The following is a 17,625-nucleotide window of genomic DNA, read 5'->3' as shown; positions in this document are numbered from 1 at the left end:
TGTGGAAAGGGCTATCTTAGAGCCTGACTGCAGAGGTCCTGAGCCCAGGATAAGGAGCATCACTCCACTCCGCAATCGGGCGGGGGTGGGGGGGGGCGGCATGGATGTTATTTGAGGAAGGGAGTAATAACCTCACAGCTGAATTAAGCAAAAGTATACAGCCAGAGGTGCTTCCCAGGTGGCACTAGTGGTAAAGAACCTGCCTGTTAATGCAGGAGACACAAGAGACCCAGGTTCGATCCCTGGGTCAGGAAGAGCCCCTGGAGGAGGGCATGGCAACCCACTCCAGTATTCTTGCCTGGAGAATCCCATGGACAGAGGAGCCTGGCGGGCTATGGTCCACAGGGTCTCAAAGAGTCGGACACGACTGCAGCAACTGAGTGTGCGCACACACCCATACACATACAAAGGGAGAGTGTCTTCTATGGAATGCCAGCAGGCTCAGCAGTGGGCCAGCCCCTAAGGGCTCCCAGGCTGGAATTTGTCATCAGAGTTTCAGGAAAGCATTTGGAATTGGAAACAGGGGTTTGAGACTGTTCCCAGGTGACACTAGAACCAAGAGAACACATAAGATCTTCTATGCAGAGAATGTAGGGAAGAGAGAGGTGATGGCTTAGGAGGAAGTCTCAAGGGCAACCAGAGTAGGATGAGGCGGCCGGGAAAGTATAGTCAAGAAGACAGAAGGACATCCAAGAGAGCCACTTCCTGGGGACCCCAGGAGACGACAGCATTTCCAGAGTGGGCAGTAGTGTAGAGTGCTGAAGAGACCAAAGCAGCCTCAGAATAGGGGCTTGGAACCTGCCATGAGCATCTATCTCACTGCTAACCTTCAAGAGGGCCACTTCAGTGTGGAGCAGGGCCAGGAACTTGATTACAGATAGACCCAGAAAGAGTGCTAACAAAGTCACACGGGTGGCTGTAGAAGGAAGAAGAAACTTGAACAGTGACTTGACAGGAGGCGTTGGGTAAAAAAGTGAAAGTGGAAGTGTTAGTCTGCTCAGTCATGTCCAACTCTTTGCAGTCCCACGGACTATAGCTTGCCTGGCTCCTCTGTCCATAGAATTCTCCAGGCAAGAGTACTGCAGTGGTTGCCATTTCCTTCTCCAGGGGATCTTCCTGATCCAGGGATTGAACCCAGGTCTTCTGCATTGCAGGCAGATTGTTTACCATCTGAGCCACCAGGGAGGTGTTGGAGGAGACTGCAGTAACTGCAGGATCAAGTGAAGATTGGCACTGTTGGAGTGTGCACAGACTTGAGGCCAGGGAGAAGCCTTGGAGGATGAATGATTACAGATGCTAGAGTTGAATAATGCTGGGGGTGGAGCAGGCTTCCCAAAAAGGGGAGAGCAGAGTAGGGGCTAATGTCGCAAAGGAAGAGGGGTGCATGAGGAGTCAGAGTTGGAGGCCAAGCAGTGAGAACTGGAGTATGTCACGTGTGTTGGCCTTTATGTTTGTAGTTGTATCTGTGATTGGGTTACTGCTAGGAAAGTAAACCATGGAGACTTGAGGAACTAGCAAGGGCATGAAGGGGGCTTGGAGGCATATCTGTGGATTTGGCACCTGTGATCACCACCTTTGTTCATTCTTTAAGACAAAGGCAGATAGCCTTTGTGGCTCAGTGGTAAAGAATCCACCTGCCAGTGCAGCAGATACAGGTTCGATTCCTGGTCCAGGAGGATCCCACATGCCGCAGAGCAACTTAGCCCATGCACCGCAACTGCTGAGCCTGCGCTCTAGAGCCTGGGAGGCGCAAGTTCTGAGCCCATGTGCCTAGAGTCTGTACGCTACAACAAGAAAAGCTACTGCGGTAGAAGCCTGTGCGTTGCAACTAGAGATTAGCCCCCGCTCGGCACAGCTAGAGAAAAGCCCACGCGGCAGAGAAGACCAAGCCAAAAATAAATAAATAAAATCATTTTAAAAAGAGACAAAGACAGGATGGGGCTCAGAAAGCCAGGATTGGTACTTGCTTGTCTGCAGGGGTGGAAGCTCTGACTCCAGCTGTAGCTCTCACCCGCTTCTTATCGTATCTAGCTATGCTCTCATTTTCTCACTGTTGAGTTGAATTATTTCCAGAGAAAATGACAGCATGGTTCTTAAGAGCCGACTGACTAGGGTTATTTTTCAAGTCTTGACTTGTCTGGTTACAGACCTAAACCTGAACTTTCTATTGGTAATTATGTTTCTCTTACAAGTGATGTATAGTCATTTCAAGCATCTTAATTATCAGGGCAATAATTGGGAGGTTTCCCTGCTTTCTGGTTCTAGTCAGTGTCAGTTTCATTGCTTTCAGCTAACAAGTTTTCTTAAAAGAGAAAGTAGCCACAGTATGCTGCTGCTGCTGCTGCTAAGTTGCTTCGGTCGTGTCCAACTCTGTGCAACCCCATAGACGGCAGCCCACCAGGCTCCCTCGTCCCTGGGATTCTCCAGGCAAGAACACTGGAGTGGGTTGCCATTTCCTTCTCTAAGGCATGAAAGTGAAAAGTAAAAGTGAAGGTGCTCAGTCGTGTCCGACTCTGTGCAACCCCATAGACGGCAGCCCACCAGGCTCCTCCGTCCATGAGATTTTCCAGGCAAGAGTTCTGGAGTGGGGTGCCGTTGCCTTCTCTGAACAAGTCTTCTTAAAAGAGAGAATAGCCACAGTATAGCCTGCTGTAACTGCTAAATAACCAGGACACTAAGTAACAGGCCACAGTCATGGTCTTGTGTGTGCGTGTGTGTGTATGTGCATACTCAGTCATGTCTAGCTCTTATGACCCCATGGGCCCTCCAGGCTCCTCTGTACATGGGATTTCCCAGGCAAGAATGTTGGAGTGGGAGGCCATGCCCTTTTCCAGGGGATCTTCCTGACCCAGAGACTGAACCCTAGTCTCTCATGTCTCCAGCATTGGCAGCTGGGTTCTTTATCAGCTGAGCCACCAGGGAAGCCCCCTTTCAACTGACGACCTCTGTCCAAAACCAGTTCTGGACAACATCCTCCCCATGGGTCCTTTTTTCATTTAGTCACTAAATTTGCATTGGATAGGATAGATTATTAGTCAGGAATCATTTAGTTGGAAGTAACAAATTCTTCTTTGAACAGTTTAGCTTTAATATGAAAAGAAAATAGAAGAACATATGGATATTGGTCCATGTGAGGATACACAGGGGTGGATTGACTCCAAGAAAGGCTGGATCTGTCTGGATTGGGAGGGAAGTTTGGGGGAGAATGGATACGTGTATATGTATGGCTGAGTCCCTTTACTGTTCGCCTGAAACTGCTGCTGCTGCTGCTAAGTTGCTTCAGTCGTGTCCGACTCTGTGCGACCCCATAGACAGCAGCCCACCAGGCTCCTCCATCCCTGGGATTCTCCAGGCAAGAACACTGGAGTGGGTTGCCATTTCCTTCTCCATCACCTGAAACTATCACATTGTTAATCGGCTATACCCCGGTACAGAATAAAAAGTTTTTAAGAAAAAAAAGAAAAGCTGGATCCAGGGGCTTAAAGAGTGTTGTCAGGATTCTCTAACTCCTAAATTTTCCATCCCTGTTTGGTTCCATCATCACTGAGAGCCTCAACTCTGCATCCTTAAAACTTAGAATCCCAAAGAAGAGAGCCCGTCTTCCTCCCAGCTTCCATATTCCAAACTCAGGGAAGCCCCTGGCTTGTGCCCACCCCTGAGCCAGTCACCATGGCCTGAGCAATGAAGAACTCTGCTGAGCCTAGGTCACAGGTCCACCTGGGATGAAGTGGTGAGGCATGTTACCTGGTGTCTCACCGGGATGAGGAGGAGAAGGGGTCTCCCCAGAAAGAAAGTAAAGAGGGTGAGGAAAGGGCTGCTAAGTTAGCAAAACCACGAAGGGCTATTCTAGATACCATCTCACACAACGGAAACAGTAATCACAAAGGTAGAGCTTTTCCAGTCTGTGGTGGTGGTTGTTTTTTTGTTTTTAATTTTTATTGGAGAATAGTTGCTTTACAATATTGTGTTAGTTTCTGCTGTATAGCAAAGTGAAACAACTATGTGTGTGTGTGTGTGTGTGTGTGTGTGTATATATATATATATCCCTCTTCATTGGGTTTCCTTCCCCTTTAGGTCACAGGCTATAGTTATTTTCCAAAGGCTCTCCAAGTTTATTATTTGTTGTTGCTCATGCTGGTCACGATCTTCCCTGGATTGACATCTAGATGAAAGTCAGGAAGGCTGTAAAGTGACTTTGGGGGGAATACACACAATTCTGAGTGCTCCCTTAAAGTCATCTCTTCCTCTGGGGTCTAGACATCGCCTTGAATTAGTTCCAATAAAGGGGATTTGGTTCAACAATCATCTGGTTTCAGTCAGGCCAGAAAGGAAACCATGAGAAAAGGTTTGGGCAATTAGGTCCAGCTGAAAGGAGGAAGTACTGAGCTCTGCGAAGTAAATGTGTGTAAAAAGGGTGATGCTGAGAAAGACTGAAGAGAGAAGTGGGAAGGGATGCTCAGATGAGTGTTGGCGGACACGCCCTGTCACAGCCAAGGCTCCTTCCTTCGCTTCCAGTGGCGAGGGCCTCGCCTCTCCTGCCCGGCCCTTCCCATCTTGAGCAGGCCTGGGTGGCTCCTGAGTGCCCCCGTCACCACAGAACCATCTCGGAAGCTGGCGTAATAAAATGCCATCTTCCTCATCTTCTCACCACCACACCCACAGGCCAGATATTGGTGCAAAACCTCTGCGATAACACAAACAGAAGAATGCTGAAATCAGACAGCTGTCCAAATATGGTGATCCTTCGCCACTATTTTTAAACCATAGTGATATGAAAGTGCCTGTATTTCTCCTCCCCCGCCGGCCGTGTATAGACAGTCTGCTCGGCACACTCCAGATCTCCCCAATCTTTCTATAAAGTGTGGTTGCAAATAGATCCAATAAAGCCAACGGAGATAAGAGCTTTATTTAATTCACAAGTGAAGACTTTAAAAAAGTATCTCATATATTTGAGGAAAACCTCTTAATCTCACTGTGTCAGTATCAGCATTAAAATCTAGCTCAGAGAAAATATAAATCATGATTGTTCCTTCTCTTCATGACTTACAACAGAAATGTTTATAGTTTCCAAGTGGCAATTAGATATCACCACAAAGCCAGAGTTAATAAACCTATCAGTTCTTAGTTTTTAAACTATGTAGAAAACTCAACGAAAGGTTATAGGATTCATGATAATTAACGCCTCCGCTATACTTGTGCTCACCATTTAGTATTTTGTCGGTGTTCATATGGTAAGAATCAGTCTCTTCTTTAAAGTCTTTCTTTTGGACCAGCAGTGAGGTTTAAGATATATTCCTTTTGATCTTCCTGAGGATATTCCAAAGTGGACATTATTAACATTATAGTTTTATAGATGATAAAACAGAGGCCCAGATGGGGTAAGGATCTCAAGCAAGTCACACAGCAAGGAAAGGGTGGTCCAGCGTCCACTCCTCTGGTCCAGCCAACCCTTCAGGGCTGCATCTTTGGCTTGTGAAATTCATCCTTGACTGCTTTGCCCAGTTTCCCTGTCATTTTCACTGCTGCCCTCAGGCAAACCAGATCCACCTTTCCTTTGCCTTATGCAGTTGCAGTGCCGCAAAGGAGACGGGAAGAGGACGTCTTTCTTGGTCTCTGTTAGACTTCCTGAAACCTCTGCTCCCCGCTGCTTGCCCCACTTACACTAAAGCCAGTTTCCTGACACTGGATGTGGTAAAGGAAAGTACAGCTTTTATTGGAGGGCCAAGCAAGGAGGATAAGCAGTTCATGCTCAAAAGGCCCAAATTCCATGATCCCTTTTAGGGAACAGGTGCGGGTTGCAGGGCGCCTCTGATCATCCTCTCTGCTGGGTCAGTCTGAGCTGTGATGAGGCTCCCCTCCTCAGGCCAGATGGCAGGGCAGGCTGCCGTGTAGTGCTTCAGCTGTGGATGCAAGGCTTCTGTGGGAAGAGTCAGGAAGCTACAGAAACCAGAACTAAGATCTCCAGCATGCCTTCAAGCTTGGCTTTGTTTCATATCCAAGAAATGTATTGATAGTAAGTTTGTTATTTTAAGGAGACACCAAAACTCTATAGAGTTTTTATGGAAACTATTTGAGCTTCCCTGAGGGCTCAGCTGGTAAAGAATTCTCCTGCAATGCAGGAGACACAGAAGATGTGGGTTCGATCCCTGGGTCGGGAAGATCCCCTGGAGGAGGAAATGGCAACCCACTCCAGTGTTCTTGCCTCGGAAATCCCCTAGACAGAGGAGCCTAGTGGGCTGTAGCCCACTAGGGCCCAGGGGGTCACAAAGAGTTGGACACGACTGAGCGCATATCCATGCATCCATTTCAGTGCAGTTCTACTGATGCTCAGAAATTGGACTTGCTTTGAAGGAAAGGAGATGCGGGAGAACTAAGCAAGGATCTGCTTGCTCCACTTGCACTAAAGCCAATTTACTGACACTGGATTACAGCATTTATCGGAGGGCCAAGCAAGGAGGAGAGGCAGCTCATGCCCAAAAGGCCCAAACTCCATGATCCCTTTCAGGGAATAGGTGTGGGTTGCAGGGTGCCTGATCAGCTCATGGACAATTGTCTGACTGGGTGTTGGTGAGGTAACAGGGTGATGTTTCAGGAATCTCAGTCATCATCTGGTTCCAGCCTGTCTAAGTGCTGGTGGTCAATATGTAGCTAACTTCCTCCACTGGGTGGGAGTTTTAGTATCTGCAAAACAACTCAAGGATATGGCTCAGGATATTATCTATATAGCTCTTGAGGAGAAACTAAACGTCCTTGACTTTGTTTTATGACTCAGCTATTATGATTGGGTTGACTAAAAAGTTGTTCAGGTTTTTCTGTAAGACAGTATGGAAAAACCCAAATTTTTTGGCCAACCCAGGGTCTCGTTTCATTGTTCTTTGTTTCTGTTTCATTTTTGTGTTTTTTTACTTCTCTGGTTAAATTTGCTCTTTGGTGCTCTGGGAAGGCCTCGGAAGCTTAAACTTTTTTACAAGCAAGAGACTTGGGGGTCATAGGGGGAGAGGGCGTGTCTGTCAACAGGAAGGCCCCATAGGATCGTGCTTGCTTTCAGTGGGAAATTTCTGAAGTTCTGTAATAGGGTTAATTTATATTTTGATTAACTTTTTAAAAAATCTAGCTGGTCTGTCTCAGCCCAGCCCCTACTACATCTGTTCCCTAGAACCCAAGCCTGTGGGAGTGATGTGTTTTGTGCTCTGTTACTTCAATCAGCTTGCCTGGGCCCTATGGCAGGGACCCCAGAACCTGAAGGTGCTGACAAAGATGACCTGCTGCTGTTGAGTGAAATCTTCAACGCTTCCTCCCTGGAAGAGGGCGAGTTCAGCAAAGAGTGGGCTGCTGTGTTTGGAGACGGTCGGCTGAAGGAGCCAGTGCCCACTGTGGCCCCAGGAGAGCCGGACCCCAGGCCCCAGGCAGGCTCAGGATTCCTTCCTTCACAGCTTCTAGATCAAAACATAAAAGACTTACAGGCCTCGCTAGAAGGTACGGACCACAGGGATTGTAATGGGGGTGGGGGTGGTGGGGGTGGTGATATATTGTTTGTTTTTTAATCCAAAGACCTATTTTTCTTTATCTTCTTTTTTGTGTTTTCTGATTTTTATCTTATATCCAGTGTCTTATTTTTTGTTTTTGTATTTTTCTTTTATGTCCATTGACTTTAGCTGAAGCTTCAGAATCACATTCTAGCCTTAAGATATATATTAGGATTTAAAATCCTCTTCTTTGCATAATTTTCTCTCCATGGTAACACTTCCTGTTAATTAAAAGCTAGAGGGGTGGTCCTTAGTCTTCCTGTCTTACTTTGGTTTTAGACTTTTTCATGACACCCTTGAGAGATCAGAGTGCCTTCACAGTCGTGGCCTATTCACGTGGCCATTCCTGCCTGGCTAGTGCCCTAGCTGAGTTCTCCCATATACCCGTGAGACAGCATTCCCATAGACATGGGGCTTTCTGGGTGCTTTTTCCCTCTGCCACCATGGCCCACCCCATTCTTGAGTATGCCCTCAGCTTAGCCATTCCTGTTCTGCCTGAAACACACGGCCCAACAGAAACAGAGTTTTCACACTGATCAAGGTACCCCAAAGCTCACCAGCAGCTCACATGCTGGTTCAGAATTATTGATGTGCAGAGCAGATTGATTTCAAGTGCAGAAACTAACACTCAGGTTGAAAGTTAAATTTTTCGGTTGGAGTTTCTAAACAGACCTTAAGAAGGAAACCATTTTAGTATCTGAACGCTTTTTTGCTCTTTCCATGTTTTAATTATAAGACAAGAATCACTGTTCAGAAGTTCTCAAATTGTTTTGATTTTTCCATGAATTTAGGTTATCTCCTTAATAAACAGCATGTTTATCTGGCACTTAGAGCTGAGAACAAACAGCAGAACTGGAATGATTAAGTAATTATGGGCTATTAAAAAAAAAAAACACTCAGGTCTTTGGAGATGAGATCATGGATGTGGCAAAAGTTGGTGGGCAAGACCAAAAGAAAATCTTTCCTCTTTTTTATGAAATACGTGTTTCCTTTCATCTTCCTTTTTGAGCGCTATTTTGTAGCCGTCTCGTTTATTCTCAGTAATGAGGTTAGAGATGAGAGGGATAACTGCAATCCAAAACTACTTCTCTGCCCTGAGTCTCACCCGAGTTTCACCACCTCTTTTGCTGGAACCCTAGATGAACAAGGTTGCCAGAGACCAGATTTCACCCCCACCCACCTGTGGTGGAGGCGCTAACAAGGCGTGGGAGAGTCGGGAGAGGCAGGGCCGGAGCGGGATCCACAGCTCACAGCTCAGGGCTGCTGGAGACCCTCCAGCCATGCTGCAGGGTGAACGCCGCCCCCCACCGCGCCCCAGAGCCCCCAGCTTTGGAGGCACCTGGGCACCTCCTGCTGCCAGGAGCAGTGGTGGCCTCCTTAGCTGGAGTGGCTGAGTGCCACTCTCTCATGGGCACCTCGGGCTGACAGTGAGAACTCAGAGCTTCACATCCTCTTCCTGAGCGGGTGGAGCAAGACCTCAGCTCAGGCCCAGAGCACTGTCCCCGGAACTCTGCCCGAGAGCTGAGACAGGGGCAGCAGCCATGGGCTTGGCATTTCAGCCTTGCCCCACGGCCAGGAGAAAGGCCCACGGCCACACTTGGGGCTGAGGAGGGAGTTGGTTACACAGCACGAGAGATGCAAGCTGGCACTACGGAAAGAGAAAGAGGTACTTTAAAGGGAAGCCATTTATGTCTCAGGCAAACAGTTTCACTGGAGGTTGCCGCCCTAGCAGCACTGAAGCAAGATTCTTATTTGTCCAGCAAATATGTATTGAGTCCTCTGGGTGCCAGGCACTGAGGAATCACCTGAGAACAAAACAGGCAAGGCTTCTGCCTTCCGGGAACTCACATTCTAATGGAGAGGAGATAACTGTGGCGCTGGAGAAGACTCTTTAAAGTCCCTTGAACAGCAAGGAGATCCAACCAGTCAATCCTGAAGGAAATCAACTCTGAATATTCATTAGAAGGACTGATGCTGAATCTCCAATACTTCGGTCACCTGATGTGAAGAGCCACCGCATTAGAAAAGACCCTGATGCTGGGAAAGACTGAAGGCAGAAGGAGAAGGGGGTGACAGAGGATGAGATGGTTGGATGGCATCACTGACTCAATGGACATGAGTTTGAGCAAACTCCTGGAGATAGTGAAGGACAGGGAAGCCTGGCGTGCTGCAGTCCATAACGCTGCAAAGAGTCGGACCCAACTGAGCGACTGAGCAACAGCAACAAAATGTAATGAAAAAGCAGATCACATTGTAGGTTGGAAAGTTACCAATGATATGGAGAAAAGGAAGAGCAGAGCCAGAGCTGTTGTTGGGGGAATGGCAAAGTAGGTCAGGGAGAGAACTAAACAGGACTCTTACTGAGAAGATGAGGTCTGAGCAGAGACTCGCAGGAGGCCAGAGAATTAACCATGTGGAGATCTAGGCAGGGAAACCCCTGTGCCCAAAGGGAGGATGTGCCCGATACAGCTGAGGGTCTGTAGGAGGAGCACTGGGGTTGGAGTGAGAAGAAGTGCTCGGAAAGGAGATGAACTGGGTCATATAGGCCTTGTAGCTGTTGGAAGAACTTAGGAACCATCATAGCATCTTGGACCAAGGATGGACAAGATCTGGTTTACCATTTACAATACCCATTCTGGCTGCCAAAAGTTTCATTTCCTCTGCTGAGGTTCTGTCAGGATCAATGTTAAAGGAATTATTTTGTAACCTCTGAGTTATCCTGTTTTCTTTGCATGTGCGTGTGTGTGTGTGTGCACGCACACACACACACTTAGTCACTCAGTTGTGTCCGACTCTTTGCGACCCTAAGGACTGTAGCCCACCAGGTTCCTCTGTCCATGGGATTCTCCAGGCAAAAATATTGGAGTGAGTTGCCATTTCCTTCTTCAGAGGGTCTTCCTGACCCAGACATCAAACCCACATCTCCTGCATCAGCAGGCAGATTCTTTACCACTGAGCCACCAGGGAAGCCCAATATTAGGTATTAGACCCACTAAATAACCCTCGTAGCTCAGTTGGTAAAGAATCTGCCTGCAATGCAGGAGGCCTGGGTTCGATTCCTGAGTCAGGAAGATTCCCTGGAGAAGGAAATGGCAATCCACTCCAGCATTCTTGCCTAGAGATCCCAAGGAACAGAGGAGCCTGGCAGGCTACAGTCCTCGGGGTTGCAAGAGTCGGACTCGACTTAGCAACTAAACCACCAAATAATTTTCAGGAGAGACTCAAGTCATCTGAAGGAGCTTTGTACTTTTCCACAGATGTTGGCTTATCCCTGGGTTAGCCCCCACTTCAGAGACACTGAGGTCTAAAACTGATTTCCTTTATCACGGTCAAATAACAAGAACGAGCTCTCAATGTGGCACGTGCAGTGGGTCCAGCACTGCCGCAGATGCTTTAGGTGTGTTACCTCATCCTCACCACACCCTTCCCAGGCAGGCAGGCAGGCAAGCACTGATGTCATCTCCAACTTGCAGCCTGGGAAACAGAGAAACAGGGAGTAAGTAGTTTGCCCCAGATTAGACCGCTGGTAGGAGGCAGGCCAAAGAGGGCAACGGCACCCCACTCCAGTACTCCTGCCTGGAAAATCCCATGGACGGAGGAGCCTGGTAGGCTGCAGTCCAAGGGGTCGCTAAGAGTTGGACATGACTGAAGCGACTTAGCAGCAGCAGCAGCAGGAAGCAGGCCGGATTGTGGGCCTGAGCTGCTAGACTCCAGAACTCATGCTTTTCACAAATCTGTGCTGTTGCCACCAAATACCACATCTCTGATGGCAAATGTGATTCCCCAACGGGCTCCCTCAGGCCTTGCCTTGGGTGCTTCTAGAGGAGCCGGAGTTGTAATGACTGTAACCTTGGTCCTAGGCATCCTGGGTGCATATAGGGACCAAGGCAACCACAGAGTCACGGAGGAGAGATGAGGGTGTGGGAAGGAAGGGTTGTGTCAACCACAAAAGTTGGATGGTGTTCCCGAATTTTGTTGTTGTTCTTCAGTTGTTCAGTCACGTCCGACTCTTTTGTGACCCCATGGACTGTACTCCACCAGGCTTTTCTGTCCATGGAATTCTCCAGGCAAGAATACTGGAGTGGGTTGCCATTCCCTTCTCCAGGGGATCTTCCTGATCCAGGGATCGAACCCCTGTCTCCTGTGTCTCCAGCATTGAAGGCAGATTCTTGACCTACTGAGCCAGTGGAGAAGCCTGATGTTCCAGAACAAATATGTGAACTTGAGATCATCTGCACAGCCTTTGCCGGTGCCTGCCGTCGCCCCTCGTTGACTCTAGCGCTGTCCTGCTCAGTCTGGCCACCACCGTTGTGGCTCTCTGGGTGGACCAGGTGGAGCTACATCCTCAGGGTCTGAGGGTCCGCAGGACAGAGGTGGGCAGCTGTCTGGATGCAGGCGCAGACACCTCGGGGTCTTTCCCCTCTCTGCCCTCTCTGCACTGCCGCCTCCCTCATCCACCTTCACCTCCTCAGTCTTCTCCCCTTCTTACCTTTCCCTTCTCCTCCGCCTCCCTCTCCTCTTCGCCTCCCTTTGCCTTGGGGAAGCGGAAAGCAAAGGGGAGCGGTGGATTTCGTAAGAGAACAATTATATCTTCCTTCCCACCTACTTCAAGCTCTAGAAGAGCAAAACAAAGGAACTTACATTTAGGATCAAGTTGTGCTGAAATACGTGACGGAGTCAATTTTAGCGAGGCTTTCTAAGAGTTTCTGAAGTTGCCAGCGTGATAGGTAGGGGCCAGGGTTTTCTGTGTCACCCAGCGATGAGAAATTGCACCTTCCTGAGGTCTCTTCCAGTGAGGAGGATGCGGCCACCCAGAGGTGCTGTCTGAGGCAGAGACCCAGCCAGGCCTTCTTAGACATTCTTCTCCATTCCCACCAGCATCAAGATTTAATTTAGAAACAGACGCTGATACTGAAAAGATAACCATCTGCTCAAAATAAATCCACCAGGACATCTTTTATTTCAGGAGCCTGCCAACCACAGTTAGGCATCTTGTTCCAGAATCTCACAAACATACAGCCCTTTGTTCCTTCTGGATGTTCTTTTTTTTTCAGCTAATCCAGCTGTTGCCATCTGGGTGGGTTTCCACTTAAAGCCAATGTTATGTCAAGCTTAGCCTTATCTCAGATTCGCCTTTCCTTGACCAGAGCTCACCTCTTGCTGTCTCTGGCTTAGCGTGGCTCTGGGTAACTGATATTTCCGGGCCTCAAATGGAATAACGTGAAAGAAAAGGCTGTGGGCTGCATTTAAAGATAATTTGAACAGAGAGTATGAGCCACTGGCATTTTTATTTGTTCCATCAAAGAAGTAGCACTTTCTAAACCTGTTAGGGCTCATCCCCAGGTCTTGGCTAAATTCTTGCAGAATTTAAGTGCCTCTATTAGTCCATAGAAGGAACCTCGGTGACCATCTCCTCCACCCTCGTTTACACATGAAGGGTCCCCAAAGGGTCTCATGCCTTGCCGAGTTGTGGTTTTATCCACCGTCCACATAATGTTAGACTCTCCTGCTGCTGTTCAGTTGCTGAGTCGTGTCAGACTCTTTGCTTCCTGATGGCCTGTGGCTCACCAGGCTCCTCTGTCCATGGGATTTCTCAGGCAAGAATACTGGAGTGGGTTGCCATTTCCTCCTCCAGGGGATCTTCCCCAACCAGAGATGAATCTGTGTCTCCTGCATTGGCAGGTGAATTCTTTACCACTGAGCCACCTGGAAAGCCTCAGCTTGGCATAAATAAACACAAGCTACACTAAACTCCGCAGCTTGGCTTCCGAGGTCCTTTAGGGCCTGACCCCGGTCTCATCACTGCCCATACCTCCCGTGCCTTTACTGAGCATGACTTAATGACGTTGTTCTGCTGGGGACCATGTGTCATGTCTAAGCTGGACGCCAGGGAACCCGACTCTCCCCTCCTCCCCCCGGAGCATTCCACCCCCTTCACACTCCTGATGCTCTGCTTGGCCAACTCCTCACCCTTCAGATGCTCATGTGCAGCAGCATCCAGGGCCTCCCTCAGCAGTCAGTGTTGGCTATTTCTGCTCTCCATTCCCCTTATACCCAGGACTTAGTCATTCCTCTTGTTTCACCTCATTGTAAAGTGGGCTGGATTTTCTGTCTTGCTTTATGTTGTCACGGGCAGGGCCCATGTTTGTGTTGCTATCATATTTCCCAAACATAGCTCAGTGCCTGGAATCGATGTTCCAAAAAGACATCTGGGTGGATGGGCTGATGGATGAAGGGCTGGATGGCAGACAAGAAGGAAGGGAGAGATCCAACTGACACTGCATCACAAATTGAAGAGAAAAAGGTCTGAAGACAATCTCAGGGGTTGGTTCTCATGTGTGCTGAGTGATAGCAGAAACCCAGAATCACTGGATTTATTGAGCCCCTGCTCTTTAGCCTCTGTACTCCCGGTTTCACCCACGAGCTCCCATTTTATCCATACAACAACCTAATGAGGTAGGAATTTTTATCCACCTTCTGCCAGTATGGAAACTGGGGCTCAGAGCATGTGTGGACAGCAGGCTGGTGCCTGGCCACGGTGGCCGTGGTCTTCCCGGATTCCCCTTCATGGCCAGCCCTGTCCCAGAGCGCCCAGGGCTCTGCTCATCAACCCAGCCTGGCCTTTTGCTCTCCCAGTAAAATTACACTCATGCTAAAGTGCTACACTGGCTGGTGTTTCTTTGGCCTCACTTGCTGCTCTAGCTGGCCAGTATTATTTCTGGCCGATTTATATTTTCCCTTGTGTCAGTGAAGGGGGCAGGATTGCTCCAGTAAAATTTTATATGTATTTCCTGCAGACGGGTAGCACCGTTGACGTATCAAAGGGACTGAGGACTAGGCTCGTCAACTCTCAGTCTCATCTGCCCCCACCCTGCACCACCCCGTCTCCTGACACAGTTTCATCCTTCCAGCCACACCTTCCTGTTAAAAACGCCTCAGCCAACGAACACCAACTGAAGAGCAGTTGATGGCAATTATAGGCATATTAGCAACACTGCATTCTCTGTAAATAGCATTTTTTCCTGACAGAAGCCAAGACATTTGAAGTCTGGCTTGGCATTCCATCCATAATTACCGTAGTGGTACCCCTCCCCTAAAGAATTCCCAGCGCAATATGAGTGAAAGTGAAACTGCAGCTCAGCTTAGTATTTGCTTAGAACATATATATATGGTTTCCCTGGTGGCTCAGTGGTAAAGAATTCACCTACCAATGCAGGAGACGTGGGTTCAGTCCCTGGGTTGGGCAAGATCCCCTGGCGAAGGAAATGGGAACCCACTGCAGGACTCTTGCCGGGAAAATCCAAAGGAGAGAGAGCCTGGCAGGCAACAGTTCACGGGGTTGCAAAAGAGTCAGACACGACTTAGCAACTAAACAACAATGACGATATATACATATATAGCTGGGGTCACAACCATCATCTTTCCTCCCCTCACGTGCGAATGGTGGGATTGTTAGTTTATGCTTAATAGGTGTTCTGAAGAGAAATTGTGATTTGGCAAACTGGCTGTTTCTGCTTCACATTTGGGACAAAAGACCAGTGACACCCTGTGTCTTTGGGAAGCTCTGAGGCCTCCTTTCCCCATCATCTGTCATCTTTGTCTCCAAAGCGGCAGTGTGTTTATGTGCATCCTCCTCCGTGTCCTTGGCAGCAGAGAAGCCCCCAGGTCTGTAGATTCTCTGTGTCGCTCTTAGGGTTCCTGAGAGTTTAGGTGAGCAATATTCAGAACTCCACAGTTACACAGGGATCCAATTAGAAGACATTGTCTTTATATAAAGACAAGGCTTCCCTTGTGGCTCAGCTGGTAAAGAATCCACCCGCAATGCGGGAGACCTGGGTTCGATCCCTGGGTTGGAAAGATCCCCTGGAGAAGGGATAGGCTACCGACTTCAGTATTCTGACCTGGAGAATTCCATGAACGGTATAGTCCATGGGGTTACAAAGATTTTTGGAGAAGGAAATGGCAACCCACTTCAGTATTCTTACCTGGAGAATCCCCATGGACAGAGGAGTCTGGCGAGCTACAGTCCTTGGGGTCACGAAGAGTCAGACACGACTGAAGCGACTTGGCCCAGTCTTTATAAAGGAGCCTGCCGTTACAATCCTTTAAATGATAGGCTTTAAAATATGACTTGTGTTTCTGGGACTCTAAAAATATGACTTGATATACAGACATTCTGTTTGTTTATAACCATTCGCAAATATGCCCATCACATACAGCGAGGCGGTCTGTGTTTTGACATGTGCATTTATTTCTGCTTTCATGAGGAGTGTGTTCTATCTTATACTCTGAAAAAAAGACAATGATTGAACCTGCCTCTTTTCCAGCATTCTCTGGAGCCAAATGTTGTGCATGTTTTTGAAATGGGAAGAATGATCTCGTGTTCCCACTGTATCAGCATTTAGAGATGGGGGAGGGGTGGCCTTCCACACCTCTCACCTGCCTTTTCTCTGCATCCATTTGGATTCTGTCTGGAAGTGTGGGCCTCCCTGAACTCAGAGAGCCCAATGGGGTCAAGGAGCTTAAAGCTGTGGGAGCTGGGAGGTGGGTGCTCTGTCTCCGAGGAGGGCGTCGCTCCTTGTCCCAGCTCTGGCTTCAGATGAACCTGATCCTGACAGAGATGGGGACCATGGCAGCTCTTTGGGCCCCATCTGTGGCAGTGCCTTCCACACTGCACTCGCAGGAGGGTTGCTGAAGGTTTGCGGCTCCTTGGACTCCACCCCGGAGATCCTGATTCAGTAGGTGATGTCCCAGCTGCTGGGGCAGGCACCACACTTTGAGAAGCCCTGCCCTGAGAAACAGGGGCCAGGCTGCTAGCATTGAGAAAAGGTTGTGTGAGGTTTCTGCTGAGCACAGGTGGATCTCAGTGCCAGGAGAGGATTGTAGGGGAAGATGAGACTGACCCAGTTAGATGCTACCTCTTTCAGCGTTATTTGGCACTCAACGAGACTGCAATTTTAACTTTCCACATTTCCCACTATTTATGTGATTAGGGTTTGGAAGGAAAATGCCCATAGGCCAATTTTCTAGGAACCAGGGAGGTTATGTTACTCCTAGATTACACCAAATACTGGTCATTTTTTTAAAATGGCTTTATTGAACTATAATTTACATACCATGATATTCATCCATTGTAGGGGAACAGTTCAAGGATTTCTGGTAAATTTGTGTAGCCATCACCACAGTCTAGTGGGAGAACATTTCCATCTTCCAAAACAGTTCCCTTAAAATCTGGTGCTTTTTATTGTTTGTGAAATATGTCAATAACATGTTCAAGTACCATCCCAACGAAAAGCAATACTTTTTAAACTCTATGTACTTTTTCAATATTTTAAACCCAATAAATAGGTCCCAGGCAGCCTGTTTCATTTGTCCTTGGTTAGTCTTTATAGGGTTTTCAATGTGCTCAGTGGTGAAGAATCCACCTGCCAATACCAGAGCTGCAGGAGGCGTGGGTTTGATCCCTGGGTCTGGAAGATCCCCTGGAGAATGAAGTGGCAACCCACTCCAGAATTCCTGCCTGGGAAATCCCATGGACAGAGGAGCCTTCATGAGCTACAGCCCATTAAATGACAGAGAGTCAGACATGACTGAGCACATGTGTACACAGTCTCTATTTGTATGCTGCTTGCCTAAAAAGAAATAATTCAACCAGTGAGTATTATGGCATCTCCAGTGGCAAGCATTGCTTTTCCACCCCTCAAAATAATGTTTCATAAGCATAGTTCTCATGATTTAAGAGTCCTTCGATGGTTACCTTAATTTCAACACTCGTCATGTGCCCAGATAGTGCCCTAAAGAATGTAAAGATGAATAACACACGGGCCCTGCCTTCAAGGGGCTCAGAACTCTAGGAGATGAGACAAAAGTACCATCTAATCAATATCAGTTCAGTTAAGTCACTCCGTCATGTCCGACTCTTGGCTACGCCAGGCTAATCAATACACTATGATTCTAAAGTGGGTCCCTTATTACAAATCTTAAGTATAGGGAAAACAAATAGTATTGCACCCTCTCATTTCTGGAGCATATGCCGAGTGAGTTTCTTGCCCCCGAAGTTGATTTCACTGCCACCAACTTGGTGACAGCTGAACTCTGC

General features: G+C 48.1%; 1 protein-coding gene across 15 annotated transcripts in view; it reads left to right on the top strand.

Moving 5' to 3' along the window:
• The window catches only part of ICA1 (islet cell autoantigen 1), a 164,479-nt gene that overhangs the window by 142,531 nt on the left and 4,323 nt on the right, over positions 1-17,625 (top strand). For 13 of the 15 annotated variants that reach the window (XM_040260517.1, XM_040260522.1, XM_040260521.1 and 10 more), the window contains one exon: positions 7,207-7,476. The exons of the other annotated variants lie outside the window; for them this stretch is intronic. In XM_040260517.1, the coding sequence (XP_040116451.1) occupies positions 7,207-7,476 (270 nt within the window). The remainder of the gene's footprint in view (positions 1-7,206; positions 7,477-17,625) is intronic. 15 annotated transcript variants of the gene reach the window in all.

The sequence above is a fragment of the Oryx dammah genome, unplaced genomic scaffold (assembly GCF_014754425.2).
Source record: "Oryx dammah isolate SB20612 unplaced genomic scaffold, SCBI_Odam_1.1 HiC_scaffold_18, whole genome shotgun sequence".
NCBI classification, from domain to species: domain Eukaryota; kingdom Metazoa; phylum Chordata; class Mammalia; order Artiodactyla; family Bovidae; genus Oryx; species Oryx dammah.
Note: the sequence above shows the minus strand (reverse complement) of the source record. Positions and strands in the feature narration are given on the sequence as shown.